We start from the raw sequence: 19,279 nt of genomic DNA, 5'->3' as shown, positions 1-19,279 counted from the left end.
GAAGATCTCACATTTTCCCCCATACAAGTAATGTCTCCAAATCTTTAGCGCGTGCACTACGGCTGCTAGCTCCAAATCATGCGTAGGGTAGTTATGTTCGTGCGTCTTCAACTGTCTTGACGCGTAAGCGATAACCTTTCCTTTCTGCATTAAAACACATCCCAGACCTTGCTTCGAGGCGTCGGTATAAATGACGAAATTTCCTGATTCATCGGGTATGGTCAACACTGGTGCTGTTGTTAACCTTCTTTTCAATTCCTGAAAACTCTGCTCGCATTGATCAGTCCACTTGAACACGACTCCTTTTCTGGTTAATTGTGTCATTGAGCCTGCTATCTTTGAAAATCCCTCGATGAATCTTCTATAATAACCAGCGAGCCCTAAGAAACTTCTCACTTCACTGGCGTTGGTAGGTGTCTTCCAGTTATTTACAGCTTCCACCTTTGCTGGGTCCACCTTAATTCCATTAGCACTCACCACATGACCGAGAAAGACAACTTGATCTAGCCAAAATTCACACTTCTTAAATTTGGCGTAGAGTTTCTCATTTCGTAAGGTTTCCAAAGTGATTCTGAGATGTTCTTCGTGTTGCGCTTTGTCCTTAGAATATATCAGAATGTCATCAATGAACACTATGACAAACTTATCCAAATAAGGATGGAAAACGCGGTTCATCAAATCCATAAATACCGCAGGGGCGTTTGTTAAACCAAAAGGCATGACTACGAATTCGTAATGGCCATATCTCGTTCGAAAAGCCGCCTTTGGTATATCACCTTCCTTTATTTTGAGTTGGTGATAACCCGACCTCAAATCGATTTTTGAAAACACTCCTGCTCCTTTCAACTGATCGAATAAATCCTCTATCCTTGGCAGAGGATACTTGTTCTTGATGGTGAGTTGATTGAGTTCTCGATAGTCGATACACATCCGCATTGTTCCGTCTTTCTTCTTGACAAACAAGACTGGCGCTCCCCAGGGTGATACACTTGGTCGAATAAACCCTAGGTCCAAAAGTTCTTGCAATTGTGTCTTCAATTCCTCCAATTCCTTTGGTGCCATTCTATACGGTGCTTTCGAAACAGGTGCTACTCCAGGTAACAAATCGATCGTAAACTCTACTTGCCTATCAGGTGGTATTCCAGGTAGATTTTCGGGGAAAACATCGGGAAATTCGCATACTACTGGAACATTTTCAAGGGTGAGTTCCTCATTTTCTTTGCCTACTATGCTCACCAAATAAGCGTTGCAGCCTCCTTTATTCAATATCTTCATCGCCTTCATAGCAGATATCACCATGGGCATTTTCCTTAACTTTGATCCTTGAATAGCAACTTCTTTCTCCCCTGGTATTTTGAACACGACTTCTCTTTCGCGGCACTTAATTGTTGCATGGTTTCGACTTAACCAATCCATCCCCAGAATCACATCGAAATCGTGCATTTCGATAAGGTACAAGTCAGCTTCAAGCTTTCTATTCCTAAAATTCAAGGAAATTTTTCTAGCAATCCTATTAGTCTTAATGGATTCTCCAGAGGGAATACTTATGTTCAAGTCTAAGTTCTCTACCTCCCAAATAATCTTATTCTTTTGACAAAACTTAGGGGAAATAAATGAGTGTGAAGCTCCAGAATCAAATAGAACAACAGCAGATGTTCCTGATATAATTAACGTACCCGTCATTGTGTTGTCATCCTCAACTTCTTCTTGTTGTTTTAAGGAAAAGAAACGAGCATTTCCTTTTCTTTCTGGCTCTTTGCCACTTCCTTTGTTTAGCCCAACGTTCATTCTCCCTTCTGGCACATTCCGCTTGTTCTTAGAACAAGTACTCACTGTATGTCCCGGTTCATGGCAAAAGAAGCAAACTCCTTTTCCCCACAGACACTCTCCATTGTGGAACTTTCCACACTTCTGACATTGTGGTTTGGTTACTTGTGTGTTTGCACTGGTGTTACCGCCAAATCTCGACCTCTTATCTTGGAAGTTTCCTCCACTTTGGTTAGGATTTTCCCATTTCCTCTTCATTGGTTGATTTGTCAATTTTGATGTAGGATGGTTTGTTCCAAGAGCCGTGCCCACTTCTTCTGCTCGCTTAACCAGGTCGCTGAAATCGTCAATCACATGTGCAGCCATAATTCCTTTGATGTCAATTCTTAACCCTTTTCTGAACCTAGCGATCATCTTATCTTCTGTATCAACTAGGTGTGGAGCAAAACGGGCCAACTCATTGAATTTCCTTTCATACTCCTCTATAGTCATATTCCCTTGTTTCAACTCAAAGAACTCGGTCTCCTTCTTTTCTCTGAATGAGAGAGGAAAGTATTTATTCATTACCACCTCCTTGAAAATTTTCCAATTTAGAACATTGCGATCTTCCTCTCCCAACAGACGATAGAAATGTTTCCACCATTGTCGAGCGTCCTCTTTGAGTTGAAAAACAGCGCATGAAACTTTCTGCTCATCACTACAGTTGATGTGAGTGAAGATACGTTCAAGCTCTTCCAACCACTCTTCGGCTGCTAGCGGTCCATCACGTCCATTGAATCGTGGTGGATTATAGTTTCGAAATCGCTCTACAGCTTGATCTATCGTGTTAGAGGTTCGGTTTAGGTCGGTTTGGGTAGCCTGAGTTTGGGCCTGCTGTTGGACAAAACCCTGTAAAGCGCTCAAGAATTGACTCATGAAGTCTCCTCCATTTGTTGGATGAGTTCGTCCTGCTTCTGCTTCGTGATTAGTATTTGAACTCTCGGCGTTGTGGGACTGTGCGCGTGTATTCCTCATTGTTCTATATTCAAAGGCACTATCAATTTCTATTCTACACTCGCTTGAGAGAATGATACTAAAAGGAAATTCTAGGTTATTCGTAATTCGAGGACTATGTTCAGAAAAATAAATTTTTTTTTTTTTCGTGAATCATACTTTATCATCATGAACTGAAATAATTTCTGAAATAAATTCATTGCTGCAATTAATCTTCAACATAATAACTTGTATACTGAACTTTCTCATAATAACTTGCATAATGAACTTGAACTTTCTGATAACAACTTCAATTATTGCAGCAAATTTAACATAAATTCGGAATATAAACAGTTTATACTCATCCCCTTGAAAACTTTTAAAATAACTTTTACCTTGATGTCGGAGCACGTAGAGGTCGAATGGATTTGTCATACTTGACTTAAAACTTTTTAAGAATTTTATTATTTTGCAGAGTCTAAGAAAATTTTTATTTTGCAGAGTCTACAGGAAAGTAGACCTGCTCTGATACCATGCTGTAACACCCTAATCTAATTAAGGAGTTAAATATAAAATTTAAATAAATATTTAATGCGGAAGTCTTTTAAAATAATTTAAACTCACTTTTAAAATAAATATTTTCGAAAATAATTTTAAGAAAAAGAAATCTTTAAATAAAATTGGTTTTTAAAGCACTTTTAAAACGATTTATAAGATATCAAAATTTTCAATAATGTATTCAAATATAAATCTTTATTTTTAAATCATAAATTTAACAACTTTATTTTCAAAGCACGACATGAAGATGTCAGAAAAATAATTAACTAATTAATAAAACTTGTACTAAAGAAAAACTCTAAATATAAAATAATATCTTTTTAGCAGCGGAAAATATAACAAAATAAAATCTTTATATAATTAAAAATTATGTATGTATCCATGTATATATTTTCGTAAAGATATAAATTCTTAAATAAATATTTGAAATGAATTTAAATATAAATTAAACAAGTCATGACATTAAAATAATATAACAACATTTATTTAAATAAATCACACACAAATCTCAAATAGTATATAATTTCAGAGTTTACATAACCAAAAGATATCACATGAAATAACATAATATGTTTTAAGAAACATTTATCTTTAAATAGATTCGACGCGCCCATTCGACTTTCCACGCGCCTCCAATATCAATCACCTGAAACTGTTGAATATGGGATGAGCATACAGGGTATACTCAATGTGGGAACATGCAATAATTGTCCATGTTAATAAAATGGTAACACATATTGTCATAACGTAACATAAATTCCATACGCACTGTGGCAATCCAAGGACTTTAATGTCCCGGACCCTATATGTGGGCCCCTGGCGACAATATAATGGTTGCAACCCTGTAACATGAAATCGCATTGTGGCATACCAAGGACGGTGAAGTCCTGGACCAATTATGCTGGCCCCTAGCGATAAATATTTTTACAACACATACGGTAAACACATAATATTAAAATGGACAAATATTAACCACGTGCATGTACTGAAATAAATCTCACACCTGAAAATATGGATTTGATAGATAACTTGAATAATTTCAGATCAACAGTTATGTCCTAGTCGCGCCGCACCTAGTCAGATAATTTCAAATATAAAAATATAAGGGCCTAATTGAATTTTTAAAAAAAATAATAATAATAGTAATTTAAATCTTAAGAATTTATTATCATATAGCCATTTAAAAATTATTGGTCTAATAGATTATAAAAGAGCTTTTCTTATAAAAATATTTGGGTTCAAAATTTAATGAAAACTAAATTTAAATTAATAATGTAAATTGGAATATAAAATTTAATAATATCATTTGTAAAAATATATGCAAATGCATCCCGTAAAAGAAATATTATTGTTGTGGTTTATTGGCTAATTATTCAACCCACAATTAAATCAAGCCCAACCCACTTAATGAAACTAAACCCAGTCTAAAGCCTATTCCCAAGTCCATTATTTAATCAAACCTAGGGCCCAAGCCCATTTCTACCTCTTCACCCTAACTTATATACACAACACAACACATACGCAGCTCCCATTTCTCTTTTTCCCTCTCCCTCGGTCTCCCTTCCTGCCGCGCCTCCCTCTTCTCCGGCGTCCCTCGCCGCCTGCCAGCGCCTCCTCCTGGCCGACAGCAGCGGCACCCGCACCCTTGTCGCCGCCGTGTCGACAGCACAAGCCGGTCAAGCCGCCTTCTCCCTCTTCCTGATCAGAGACGCACGGTCGAGACCATAGCACCGCCGCCCTGCTCCTGTCTCCTTCCGCCACCGCCCCTGCTTCCGTCCGCCGGCCGCCGCCCTCGTTGCCGCGGCAGCACCCCATCGCCACTCTTTCTTCGATCTACTTCTTCCTCTATTTCTATTTCTATTTCCCCCCTTTTTCTCTATCTATTTCCTTTTTCCATGTAATTATAAGATTTATTCTATTTGATTATGCATATGCTGTGTAAAACGAAAGATTTGTGAAAGTTTTGTTTTTGCATAAAATAATTGATGTACTAAAATGAAATTACAGAAGAAATTAAAGTTACCAGCTGAAAGTGGCAAAGCTGAAATTTGTAGTGAGAGTGGCAGATTTGAGTTATTTTGTGAAAAGAGCAAATGGAGAATTCAGTTGATGGTTTATGATTCGAAACTGATGGAATGAGGATGATACAATGAGTTTTAAATAGATTGAATTTACTCGTTCGTCGTCAAAGATTTTGAATGTGAAAGAGATCAAAAATTTGCTGCTTGTGAAGAAAAAAAAAATCAAATCTTACGGAAAGGAAATTTAATTCAAGTTTGGCATGCTGTGATGTTTGTCAAATATAAGTTTCAGAGGAAAAAAAAAATGGAGAGATTGAATTGAATATTTAAATACAAATGGAATTGAGAATAAAATATGGAATATGGATTGGAGTCTGCACAAGAAATTCTCATTCTTTTAGTTGATAAGTTATAAATATTTTAACTTAATAACTATTTTAGGTGCATCATAAAATTTGGACAATAATAAAAGGCCTAGTATTAAATAAGAATTATATAAATACTTTTAAATATAAGGCCCAACAATTTAATAATTTTATGTAAATATTTGTCTATGGCTCAAATTAACTAGAAATACTTAAAACATAAATCTATATAGTATACATTTTTAGAAGATCTATAATTTAAAATCATACATCTAACTAGGAGCGCGATTAGATAATTCATGACATAGACTAAAATTTTAAATAACCTCACAATTTAAATATAAAATGCTTCAACATAATTTAAATATGAAATAATTTAAAACAAAAAAAATTTAAATGAATTATTTGGTTTCGGGCTGTCACAACTGGGCTCAAGAGTCTTTAGACCAGCTCATGGATCAAATACAAGGAATAAAGATGGGCCTCAAATGAATTAATTCTTATGATCAACACAGATCATAATTAATTCATAAATATTAATTCATTCCACTAAAGAATCAATATTGACTTACCCCTTTATTGCCGATGATGAGTCGGGGCTTGTATTTAGACTTATCGAATCCCCGTATTTAAGATATCCAACATCCATTAATTAATTAAAGCTTCTGACAGATTATATTAATTAATTTCTTATTAATCATTAAGTAGTACCACTCAACCTTATTATTGCACCTGAACTTAATCAACCTGCAGGGTTTAGTGCAATAAACCTTTTGAGCTCCTTAAAGTGATGTTATCATCATATACCGGATACGGTCACCTAATACAGATTACCAAATGTCATATATAAATTGCTATCACCCAAGATACAGAGTACTCAAGTTAATATGTAACTCTCACCCATAGTAAGTCAAAGTGATACACAAATTCATATATACACTTGAATACCTTTTTAGGATTTAGGTCTCATTAAGTCACCGAGATCTTGATTCTTCACTTAGGTCAGACAGAAGAATACATCTCATTGTGATCCTATCAATACGTTTACACGCACCAGTATAGACAAGTAGCCAAGACAAACTACTTTCATCCATACTGCAGCCTAAACCAACAACTCGTCCTAGAGTCGTCTCGGTTGTGATCAATTTTATATCTCATAAGGTTATTCCAATTATATGGTCTTCTGTGATCTACAACAAACCATATAATCTACTTATATAGAAATAATTGAACATACATATGGAATTATGAACAATTCAGATAGGAGATTAGATAGTGAACTCAGGAATCATTGTATACAAATATAAAAGTTCTTGCTTTCAGTATACAAATCCAACAATCTTCCACTTATACTAAAGCAAACTTTTAGTATACAATGTGTCTATTTACTAAACACCTAACATATGTGTGGCTAGAACCCTTTATTCCCAGGGTTTAGGGAGTAAACAGATTTGAATTTCTCACTGTGTTTGATTCAATTAATCAAGTTATTATTCCTTTTTATGTTCTTATTTATATTGTTTGTTTTATTGATTGGCCACCAATTTAGCATAATCATAGGTTTTAATTTGATTTCGGGAGATGATAATTATTACCTGAACGAAGAACATAGAACACATTTATTTTAATTCTAAAGGAAATTGGTATTTGTGAGGACATTAATCCTATAAACTTTTAGGAGTTACATGTTAGAAGTGTGATCCAGGGACGGTAGCCTTGCATGTAATCAACTGTTTGTATGCCACGGGAGTTGGTATAGACTAGCTTTGATATTGTCTTAGGAAAATTATCTTGATGATTGAATTGAATCTATTGAAATCTTTAACTTATGATATTTTCTCATATCTGTTTTCCATATTTCTTAGCTCAGTTTATTTCTTTCCTGTTATTTATTTTCTTAGTTTTAAAAATAAAAACTCTTCATTTCAGTTATCCAGATAGAGGATTAGGATCTAGGATATGAATTAATATTAATTGGTCTCTGTAGAATACGACTGTTGGGTCCTTGAGGGTTGAAAGGACATGTGTATAGGGGGGGAGGAGAATACACCTGTAGATTATTTTTCAAATGTTTACTTAAAACAAACACCTTTGTACAGAAAGACAGTTTTACTGTTTTGAAAATGTGCGGTTCAGGTGACATGAGGTGGCGACTGACACTGAAACAAAGGTTCAGTAGGTGACTTTAGTTAATTGAGCTGGTCAATTAACTTCAGTCCAAGTAAAGCTTTAGTCGTAAGTAAAACAGAGTAGAGTTACTTATTTAACTGACTATCGAAAGATTGATCAGTTAAACCTATAACTCTAGCTGCAGAATATTAAACTTAGTGAAATAGCCTTGAAAGATTTTCTTCACAGAGAATCCCTTAGTTACTCTTTTCAGTTAGTCGGTATTATAGAAACAGAGATATGCGCAAGTACTGAATAAAAAAACAAGTAAGATCACAAGTGATTTTTACGTGGTTTGGAAAATAACGTTCCTACATCCACGGCCAAATGATTAGTCAGACAAACACTCTGGGCATGTGCTTACGGGTGCACAGCAAACCTAACCACGATGCTTACGGGTGCAACGCAAACCTATCGGCAATGCTTACGGGTGCGAAGCAACCTATACTGAAAGGAAACTCCTTACAGCAACCAACTCATTGAGTTGGATTTACACACTTAGCTTGCGGGTGCTAAGTAACCTAATTGTTTAGTTTACTGGTACTAAACAACCACTGAGCTTGATCTAAGTCTCAAGCTCAATTACAAACACTCTTCTCGCTCTTTTGAAAAGGGGTATTGTAATATACCAACTAGGATTACTAAGTACAGAATCTCAAGTAATCGGTAACTAGGCTAGTGATTTATCTATGTGAAAATCCTAGTTACAATAAGAGAGTTCAAGTAATCAGTGAAACTAATTTTACCAATATTTAAATCCTCTCTTCATCGATTCAATGCTCAAGGAATTTTGAGCTCTATTTGATTTTCTGGTGTAGCTTTGGCATTGAGGATTGAATCGAAATCATCTCTTCTCTCTTTTTCTCTCTTATCCTGATTGAGAGATCTTCTGAGCTATTTATATGCGTCTCTGAGGAATAGATCCGTTGGCGGAGATCTTCTTCTTCAAATCCTACCGTTGGGAGATAACGTCTCTTTTCTGGCTCAGGTACAAGGACATCTTTTTTTAAAGTCAATGTTTTTTAATTACTTCTTCATTGACTGCGGTGTGTCTTGGAATTTATTCATGTGGCCTTTCTTAAGTCTTTCTTGATGCAGTTTCCTTTAGTTAGGAGCTTTTAGTTGAGTCTGCATCTTCTGCGTGTTCTAGACTCGTGTGAAGTCTTTTTGTCAACCACTTCTTCAGTTGAGATGATGTCTTCAGTTATTTCAATTTTCTTGATCCTTCAAGCTATACAACGAACTAAGACATTTAGGATCATAGGAGCATCATTAGCTAGAGTGTACCTTTGGGTGGTTTTGGTATCATCAAAACATAAGGGTTTAAATATATCTTTCTTTTCTCAACAACGACCTTGCTTGCTACTGTATACAATTGCACTCGTACACTTGCGGCGTGTTAAAGAAAATAGCGAATAATAGCGATGGGCTATATATCGTTGAAAATCTCCTTTATAGAAGCGTTGGAAATAATCTAAAGAAGAATCTATAAAATATATATATATATATACTTGATGAAGCAAAAGAAGAAAACATTAAGTTTTCTCCCAAAGTTTCAGCAGATCAAAGCAGATAATTCAATCAATATTGAGTTTCAATAGATCCATAATAGAATACAACTATTATGGTACACTAACTTATATAGTGTGCCACAATCAACAAAATATCTATGAAACAAGCGATAATCTTATCTCGCTTGCAAAACATAGAAAGTATAACTGTATAAGCATGATTAAAATGATTAAGAAAACTTAAATTACTTTAGAAATTGAAGGAATTGTGATGCTTCACACATAAATAATTTAAACCTCACTGAAACATGTAGGAAATAGATAGCTTACAGGTGTATTACAAATATAATAACCCGTAGAACAGGAATGCCGAGTCGAGGAAAATCCTTTATCCGCAAGACGAGATACACCACAATAGTGCTCTCGGATGCTGTGTCGTCCCCAAAGATGAAATGGCTTCGTCTCATAGGTAGCAGCGAACTGGAATGAGGCGAGAACAAAACTCTGAACTATATGAATGCACAGAGTGCGAGAGAGTGTTTGTATGCAGATTTTCAGGTGTAGAATGATGCATGGTGGTTGTTCTATTTATAGGCACAGTGAACCCATGGAGGAGCCTATAGCCATTAATCCCATTAAGGCATAATTCAAAAGCTCTTGGGAGTTACAGACGTAACAACAATGTCTGTTGTAACTTTCTCGACGGGAGTTTCATGTTGAGAGATAGTTTATAACGGAAGAACAACGAGTCCTCCCGACTAGGGGGTGCAAAAATCCAGCCGACCGAAAAAAATTGACTGAAAATAGATCGAATTGATCGATTTTCGATCGGTTTTTTTGCTAGGGTCGGTCGGTTCGACCCATTTTTTCCCAGAAAAATCAGTTTTCTCAATCAATTCGGTTTTTCCGAATCTGGTCTGTCGAAAATCGAACTAACCGATAATTCATATGTATTATTACTTTTTTTATTTTCTTAACCTTAATCCTAAACTCCTCTCTCATTTCTCTCATCTCTCACTATCACAGTCACAGCGGCTCTCAGTCCAGACCATCTTCTCCAGTCCTGCCAGTCCAGACCACTTCCAGCCATACCTACGGTGAGACCCCTCAGTCCAAACCGCACCACCCCAAACCCTAAAACCTAATTCATGTCCCCCCAACCCAATTCATGTCCCCGCGACACATACCATTCCAATTCCAGTTTGTTCCCTCCCACCCCTCCCCCCACCACCCAAAGTTCCTGTCTGCTACCCCTCCACCCCCCCGCCCCAAAACCCAATTCCCTTCTCTTTCCCCTCTCTCACCCCCAATTTGGCCCTTCTGTTCCACTCCTCCCCAATTTGAAGGTTTCAGTTTTACTCCATCCTGCACCGACGCTGCCATCCACTTTATTATTTTCTTTTCTTTTTTCCTCCATTTGTCTATCTCGGTCGGTTCGATTTTCGGCTGGTTCAAAAATTAGATTTCGATCGATCGGTTATTTTTTTAGGGGCCTGATCGGTCAGTCGATTTGCTTAAATTTGGTTGGTCGGTCGAACAGACCGATGTACACCCTTACTCCCGACCCGTTACGGGGATGGGTCCCCGTGTGCGCATAAGTTAGGCCTCGATCTTTTGGGGCCGAAAAAATTGATGGTCCAAAATAACAAGTCCAATGAGGTTTATGGTATGGCCCAAAGAGCAATCGCTAAGATCTAAGTCCAAGGCTGGGGACCGGGAGCCGAGTGTTGGAAGCCAGGGCTGGGCGGGCGGTGGTGGCAGCGCGCGTGTGGACTTTGCAATCAATACTTGTACACACAGTTTTATTACATGTACTAATGAAATAACTTCTATACGAAATTAATTATTGTTAACAAATCAATATGGGATAACTATTAATATCTATTTAATGCTTATCATTTTCCCGCAACACCATATTTCAAGTAAGTAACTTTAAATAATTATTTCTCACACATTGAAAATCGGTTTCGAGTAAATAAATATACTATGATCATCTACATGAAACGTAGATTTATCATGTGCCGTTTAATTCTGTTAAATTCAATGTTTTCATTAATCAAAAAATTATTAAATATTGGTAAACTCATAACCAATTTCCTACAAAACACAATTGATTCTCTTTTCTATTCTTTTTTTAGAGAAGGAAACACGATTGATCCTATAATTTAATAAGACCAACCAAAAACTACAAAAATCTTGAAGATTCTAGTAGTGTTGCAGAGCACTTTTACGAGTGTGGCAAAGGTTGTTAAGCAAGAAGAGCGGTTCATACCATACCACAAAAAGTGAAGGTGTTCTTATGGCGTGCTTTGAAGATAGCTCGCGAGCATTGTCATATTAAAGTTTGTCGTGCATTTTGTGAAGTTAATTGAGAGCAGCGCATAATTTAGCTCAGCATACTAGAAATCGTTGATTTTCCTACTTGGATTAGGGATATTATTTTGGACAATATTTCTTGAATAATATTTCGGATTTCCTCTAAAAAAATAATGCTCTATTTGTCCACGAAAAAGAGTTATACTTACCCTTTTTTTCCACGAAAAATAATCCTGTTTAACTTTGTGAACCATCACATCATGCCTTTTGTCCTATATTTAACTATAACTTGTATTTTTATTTTATTTTTAACTAATAATGTACTTTTATTCTATTTTTTTGTACTAACACTACCCTTAAAAATTGTACATTTATTCTATTTATAACATCTTTATTGAGACCGTGTCCACCCTTAAACATAGGGCTGGTAAACCGATCGGTTTACTGGTTAACCGGAACCGGTTATGGGCCATTTCCCTAACCGGTAACCGAACCGATTATTGGACCGGTTTAACCGATCGGTTGATCGGTTAAACCGGACCGGTTAATCGGTCAAACCGATTAATCCACGATTTTTCAATTTGTCCGAATTTAACCGGTTAATTCGGTTAACCGGTTCCGGTTGGTTAATCGAATTAACCGGTTTTTATTTAAAAAAATTCAAATTTGTAGAATGTGTGCAATAGGATTTGAACTCTTGACCTTTGAAAAAAAGAATTAGGTCTTATCCACTACACCAATTCATAATTTGTGATAATTTAGAACAAAAAAAAATGATAGATACTTGAAATATTAATGTTATTATTTAAATTAAAATATTAAAATATAAATTAATTAATTTAATATAAAATAAACCGGTTAATCGATTTAACCGGTTAACCGACCGGTTAAACCGATTAACCGGTTAGTGATGAACACACTAACCGATAACCGAACCGAACCGGAAAATTAATTTTTTCGGTTCGGTTACGGTTAAAACCGATTAACCGGAACCGTTTTACCACCCCTACTTAAACAAGACTTTATTTCGTGGACGGAGAGAGTATTAATTTGAAAAGAAAATCATAACATTCGTGCCGCCCCTCTCTGAAATAATAATAATAATAATAATAATAATAATAATAATAATAATAATAATCAAAATTTTCACAAAAAATGAGTGGGCATCTTTTCTGCTGATCATCGACATGATTTATCATGTAAAAATTCCCAACTTCTATCTTCTACAATATCGCCTTCTTTTACAGTTGACTTTATGCCATTTCTTGTCCGCATCGTGTCAAGTAATTCGGTTTTATTTTAATTATTGTGTTTAATAAATAAAATGCTTGTGAATAGAGATGCACTACTCTGCGCTCCGCTTCAATGTCCACGCAGGTTAGATCCGATCCGAACTCGGACATTCGATCCAATTCAAAATCCCATCTGAACTTGTTCAATTTAACTTTTTATATAATCCCCCCCCCCCCCCCACCCAAAATAAAAAACTTTTGATACGTAATCAGTCGCTTTTACTCATTAACACAGTCATTTTTATTAAGAACAATTATATTTTTATCATTATCATTTTTTATCATATTATTTTAATTTTAAATAATTTTACTCTTATTTCGCATGAACGGTCATTTTATTTGAATAAAAGTCCCAATTTTATTCATATTGAACTGTCACTTTTACAACAATTAATTATAAACTTAAATATTTTTATTATGTCACTTTGACATAAATAATATTTGTCACTTTTACATAATGAATCATGAGTTGGATCCCGAATCAAATCAATTCGACCCGCACAGTTATAAATTATAATTTGAATATAAATGTGTGCGTGTATTTGATTTAACGATAAGAAATTAATATCCAAAATTTGAGGTCATGAATCACCCGCACACTAAAGTGTTTGTCTCGTGGATGATAAGAACATCCAAAAATTAAAGGTCCCAATAAGTCCGTATCACGATCTCTTATTAATTGTTACGATGATTGATGAGGAAATGTCAAATATCTCCCTTTTGTCTCTTCAATTTGTTTGTTTAATTAAAACAAATTCAAAAGTATTACAACTCTTAAGAAAAAGGGACAGCCCAACATGCTTCCCGCGTGGAAAACAAGCAATGCACCATCATTGTTCATGGCGTGAGAGTTATAAAAAAAGATTAATTAAGACACAAATTAATATCAGCAATAATAATTGCTAAAATAAAGCAACAATCTAAATAAGGTAGAAAATTCCATAAATTTTTCATTTACATATATTCTCCCTCCTTAGTCCTTACAAATCCGGTAGGTGATCCCAAAATGAAGAGAGACAAATTATACCAGAAATTAAAAGAAAAAAACAAAAGGAAAACACCCCTCTTCTCATCTCTTACTTACACAATTACAAAGAGGTGTTTTCACCCTTGGGACCTCCCTAATTATTTTTCTTTTCTTGGTCAATAACTTCATTCTCATATACTTACATCGACTCGATTCAACTCAACTCACACTCCGTTAATTACAGACATATTGGATGACATCATATATATACACATTACTACGACGACAAAATCAACATGTAGTGTAGCTCACTTGATCAAAATGTTGGTAGATTTTTTTTTCCTTGTCATGGTTTCTGCTAAAATTTGATGCCTCAAACCTTCATCTCTCTCTCTCTCTCTATGTATGTACGTGTTGTTTCTCAAGCCAAGGCAGGGATGCTGCAGTTGCGCCGATCCCTGTCAAGGCAGTCGAAACCCTCGATCCTGACGGCCGGATTGTTGCCAAAATTCGACCTCACGCAGCCACCCTTGCGGGTGGAGGAGGGCGACGAGGGGATAGGGGCGGCGGAGGCCAATTTCTCGTCGCCAAAACGAGCGTCTTGAATTAGCGGGTTAGATACTCTACTCGGCGGCGACCCGGAAAAAAATGGGGGCGACGAGGCTACCTGTGGAACTGATTGGTCCGAACTCGAACCATTCTGTTCAATTGCAAAACAACCATCAAACCTCCTTACATCTAACAACAAATTTTTCAACTACTATATGATTTTTTATCAATTGATTGGTCAAGTCAGTATTTTACCTAATTACAACTAGTTTTCTCACAGATCTAGCAATTGATACAGTTTCAAGACACAACATGTAACATGGTGAAAATTAAAAAATACTGGAGTAACAATAATAATTGAAGTAGATATTTTTTGGGGGTTAAAAAAATACTGTCGACAAAGTCATAGAAGGATTGTGGCTCTACCTAATCCATATTCAAGAAATTAAGTACATCTAGAATTAAGGCAAAGGTAACAATATTGCAAATAAAAGGAAAATAGAAACAAACCTTTGCAAGAATTATGTCCAGTAGCTCATTTCCAGCTTTTACATCATAATCCTCTTGCTGATGGCTGCAATAAAAATATATTTAAACAAAATTCAAGACCAGAAATTTAAATTAAATATAAAAAAAAAAAACAAGAAAAAAAAAAAAAACCTAAAGTGCCATCTCAAGGGTCTAGCATAAGTAGGATCAAGAGTGGTTCGGGTAAGGCCGAGCCGCCGTGGCTTGGGGCAAACCACCGTCTCTTTCCTCTCCATAGATCTGCCTGCGGCGGCGCTGGCCCAAATCTCTTCACAGGCAGCATAGCTGTTCTGCTGAATCGCGCAGTGGTTCATGTTTAATCTCTTCGAGATCTTGGAACACAACAAAATAATACACCTGTATACAAGAAAAAGGCGAAATCTTTCTCAGACCAAAAATAAAATAAATACTAATTAATGAGATGAGTAGATCTATTGATGAAAACAAGTTGAATTAGCATACGTTAAAGATTAGTTTTTGTTTGTTTACTTATTTTTCAAGCTGAGATCCGGTCAATGAGAAGAGCCGGCGGAATTTATTGACTTGTTCACACAGACAAAAGGTTACTGTCTGAAAAATATATATATTTTTTTAATAATTTGAGAAGAAAACTACACAGATCTGTTGGAAACATCGAAAGATTGGTTTTTTACAGTTCTGAACAGATCAAACAAGTTCTTGCAAGAATCTAACCTTGAAATTTCAGAAAACCCAAAAAAGAAAAAGAAAAACACACACACACACACAGAGTAATAACTTTGGAAAACAACAAAAATCTGAATTTCAAAATCACACGGGACAAGAAAATACCTATCAAGATTAGATTTTGAAACCAAAAATCGTTCAAAAGAAATGAACTTTTGCAGATTTATATCTTCAAAAATTGAAATCAAGAGAACCCAAGATTTGCACTTTCTCTCACATAAAAGACACCTTTTTTTTCAAATTTGAAGAAAATAGGTGTGAGATAACAAGAACCATAGCACCTACTTTCCAACTAGAAAGAGGCAAAGAGATTATTAGGGTTACCTGAAAGAGCTATACAAAACTGGGAGCACCTCCGAAGAGGAGGATTTCTATTGGAAAAAAGAGAAAAATAAAAAATAAAAAGAAGAAGAGAGAGAAAGAAATAAAGAAGAAAGAGAAAAAAAAGATGGACGGAAGAGATGGCAGATTAAACGGTCAATCTCGGGCAAAGAGGAAAGAAGGTTTGATAAGGCCAATCTCTGTGGAATTTATACACACAAGATAGTCGATTGAAGATGAGATATACAAATATTATTAAAATAATACAATAAAATATTTTTCGTCCTATATTTTATAGGTGGTAGATTTATAATACAAGTGCGTGGGGGACAACCACTGATTTAAGGCTGCAATAAAATAAAAGAGGATTATTACTTTATAATTGAGTTAAAATAAAGTGAGAGGAGCGTTTGGGGTTTATGGAAGATGAATTGTTTAAATATTTTTTTAATATTTTTTGGTTTATTAATTAAATAAAAAAGTGGATCTTGAGGCTTTATTCTTATCATGCAAGTGGCTCGATACATAAGAGGGATGGTGGGGCTAACGTGTACAGAAGACTTGATATTTTTAACCAGTTGGATAGATAATTAATTATTGATATTTTGGAAGTTATTTTATTTGTATATAGTTGTATCTTATTGTTTAGATTTGTGAAAAAGAACTCCTCTTTGAAAGTTTTAGTCAAACTATTCAAAACTAGGTTCTCAAAAATGAAAAAAAAAACTATTCAAAACTAATCGGTATTGAAGGACTAATAAAGATTCGAGTTTATAAGAGTAGTGTAAAATCGTTTTAGTACTTAAGAGAACTATTTTTAAAAATTTAAATATATTAAAAAATAATTTTAAATTAAAACTAATTTCTAATTAATCTTAATGGCAACTATCATTTGTGCTCGTCAATATTGTCTTTCTATGTGTGCCAGACGGACAACAGCCACGACTCTTCTTCCGATCGAACATCCCACATTAAACACAGCAAAATTCGCAAAACTTACACACACCATACTTTCAACCCCACCGCCCCCTTCGCTCTCCCTTCTCGTGAAACAGGACACACAAACCTTGACATAGACTTTGTACCGCCCACACTCACGACGCACACCTACTACAGCGCCTCATCCTTCCTTGGAAACGACAGCAACAAGACCACCGCCGACATCCGTCGATTCATAGTCCTCAAGCCACCCTCTTTCTCTTGCTTCGACCAATGGCAGTAGTCGTCGCCCCCAGCATCTCCGACTCCACCTAAGGTTAAAAGGACATCAACACTTCAACACACTGTAAGTTCAAATTTTAAAAACAAAAAGTAAAAAATAATCAAACGGAATGTTAACCTTCGTTGAGTAGCTGAATGAATTTGCATACTAATAAACACTCTAAGATGTTAAATGCGACGAATGTTGCATATATAGGATTACTTTTGTCTCAAGGGAGACAGCCTTGAGATTGTATTTGATATTTAATCCTTATGTAAATAATCCATAACTATCATCAATTTTACACCAAATATTTTAACACATAATGAAAATGAGAAAGAGCTAGAGAGAAAGCGAGAGAGTATATTTTGACGAGAGATGGTAACGAAAAATATAATAAACCCACAGTAATTGGTTAGAGTATGAGAGAATGACAAACAAACAAAAAAATAAATAAATGAATTTGGTGATATTCAAAAACAAAAATATGAGTTTGTCTTCATGTTAGTAGTTCTTGTTACTTGCCAACGGATAAAGGAGTACAAATTTATATACGAAGCTTCATGTGTAGTACTATTCAAATTCATAAAATTATGGATTAATTGCTTACACATTTACGAATTATATTTAAATTTTGATTTTTAATTAAATTTATTTTTTATTAATAAATAAATAGTAAATATTTTTTTAAAATTTGACCTCAACCCAAAATTTGTTGACTGATAACTTGAATGTTGAGAGTACTTCGATGAGCAATTCAAAGGTACCATAAAAAAACTCTTGATATTATATTCATAATGATACTTGTATTGTTGGATTTTGGTCATAAAAAATGGTCGAAAAATGGCATGAAAGTTGATATCATGAGACTTTATATTTTTTCTTTGTCTCGAGTCTCGACCAGTTTCCGGGAACAAACTCCAAAATATGGGTATCATTAGAGAGTTATCATCAAAGGTTCCGAACGGCACCTTCGAATTATCTATAGGACTCTAGACAATCAAGTTATTGGCCAACGAAGAGTAACGCTAAAATTCAGTTTTACTGCCTTGAAATCGCGCGTAAATCCGTCGGTCCCTCACCTCTATTCATCCCTCCTCTGATATTTGTGGTGAATTGGCGTGTTTCTGGCAAGCTTGACGAAGAAGAAAAACGCGTGGGTTCCATCACCAACGAAAAAAAAAATTAAAATAGTTAACGGTGTTAAATGACCGTTAGGGCAGAGGGTTTAATTGCACCAAATTAAGGACTTCAGGGGTTTACTTGAACCCAAGTCGAGTATAGGGTGCTAATGTAATCGAACCGAGCCGAACCGAATAGTGGTGTGCTCAAGTTTGGTTTGTTTAGTATCGAATCGAATCCCGAACTTTACTTACCGAATACTTTGAGGCTCGCGAGCGGCTCACGAGCCTAATCGAGCCTATACAAACTTTCTAAATTTATATTTATATTCAAAATATTGATTATTTTATTTTAAAAATAAATTATTTTATTTAAAATAATAAATATATTAATTAGTTTCTTATAACAAACAAAATTAATTAGAGATTTAATACAATTATTATTAATTTTAATGGATAAATATAAGTTGTGTCTACTAATAATTTATATTTTTCAAACTGAATCATTTGACGAACATGTTCACGAGCTAACGAGCCGAATACTACTAAGCTCAAGTTTGGTTTGTTTATTTTACGAGCTTCTCTAAACGAACTTGAACGAGCTTTTTTTGAGCCGAGCTCCGAATAGTTCGCGAGCGGCTTAGTTTGTTTACAACCCTAGGTGCTATACATGATAAGGGTCTCTATGTTATGGGAGTATTTGATACTTAATTAAAAAGTAAATTTAATGAAAAATTAAAATTTGAATATAATTCATATATTTATAGACAATTAATCCTAAAATAAATGATATGATTGAAAAATTGAATCCAAAACTCAAAAACATATTCTCGAATATTGAACACAGAACCAAGAATTGTGAACCACAAAATTTTCCATCGATAAATCATTAAGGGACGTCTACTTTTTACAATTA

The 19,279-nt window shown here is 35.1% G+C and overlaps 2 protein-coding genes across 5 annotated transcripts; both read right to left on the bottom strand.

Annotated features, from left to right (window-relative positions):
• Positions 1-1,118: 1,118 nt before the first annotated feature.
• On the bottom strand, positions 1,119-4,390 carry LOC131025577 (uncharacterized). The gene is made up of 3 exons (XM_057955376.1): positions 4,301-4,390; positions 1,237-2,785; positions 1,119-1,181 (listed from the first exon to the last, which is right to left on the bottom strand). The coding sequence occupies exons 2-3, from the start codon at positions 2,779-2,781 to the stop codon at positions 1,119-1,121; spliced, it is 1,608 nt and encodes a 535-aa protein (XP_057811359.1). The 5' UTR covers positions 2,782-2,785; positions 4,301-4,390.
• A 9,502-nt stretch (positions 4,391-13,892) lies between these two features.
• LOC130986372 (uncharacterized) lies at positions 13,893-16,439 on the bottom strand. 4 transcript variants are annotated; one of them, XM_057909772.1, is made up of 4 exons: positions 16,045-16,439; positions 15,148-15,372; positions 14,998-15,061; positions 13,893-14,638 (listed from the first exon to the last, which is right to left on the bottom strand). In XM_057909772.1, exons 2-4 carry the CDS (start codon positions 15,327-15,329, stop codon positions 14,360-14,362), a joined length of 525 nt encoding a protein of 174 aa, XP_057765755.1. In that variant the 5' UTR covers positions 15,330-15,372; positions 16,045-16,439; the 3' UTR covers positions 13,893-14,359. The 4 variants fall into 4 exon arrangements, with proteins under 4 accessions (XP_057765755.1, XP_057765753.1, XP_057765756.1 ...); XM_057909770.1 differs by having other exon boundaries at positions 15,478-16,242; XM_057909773.1 differs by having other exon boundaries at positions 15,826-16,057.
• Between the last annotated feature and the right edge of the window lie 2,840 nt (positions 16,440-19,279).

Source organism: Salvia miltiorrhiza, chromosome 5 (genome assembly GCF_028751815.1).
Source record: "Salvia miltiorrhiza cultivar Shanhuang (shh) chromosome 5, IMPLAD_Smil_shh, whole genome shotgun sequence".
NCBI lineage: Eukaryota > Viridiplantae > Streptophyta > Magnoliopsida > Lamiales > Lamiaceae > Salvia > Salvia miltiorrhiza.
This window is presented reverse-complemented; position numbering and strand designations above follow the sequence as displayed.

Coding starts and splice junctions, on each gene's coding strand:
- LOC131025577 (XM_057955376.1), bottom strand. CDS start 2,781: ATGAGGAATACACGCGCACAGTCCCACAACGCCGAGAGTTCAAATACT. Junction 1,182..1,236: donor GAGGCTGCAACGCTTATTTG/GTGAGCATAGTA, acceptor ATGTTCCAGTAG/TATGCGAATTTCCCGATGTT.
- LOC130986372 (XM_057909772.1), bottom strand. CDS start 15,329: ATGAACCACTGCGCGATTCAGCAGAACAGCTATGCTGCCTGTGAAGAG. Junction 15,062..15,147: donor CCCTTGAGATGGCACTTTAG/GTTTTTTTTTTT, acceptor TTTTTATTGCAG/CCATCAGCAAGAGGATTATG. Junction 14,639..14,997: donor TGGACATAATTCTTGCAAAG/GTTTGTTTCTAT, acceptor GCAATTGAACAG/AATGGTTCGAGTTCGGACCA.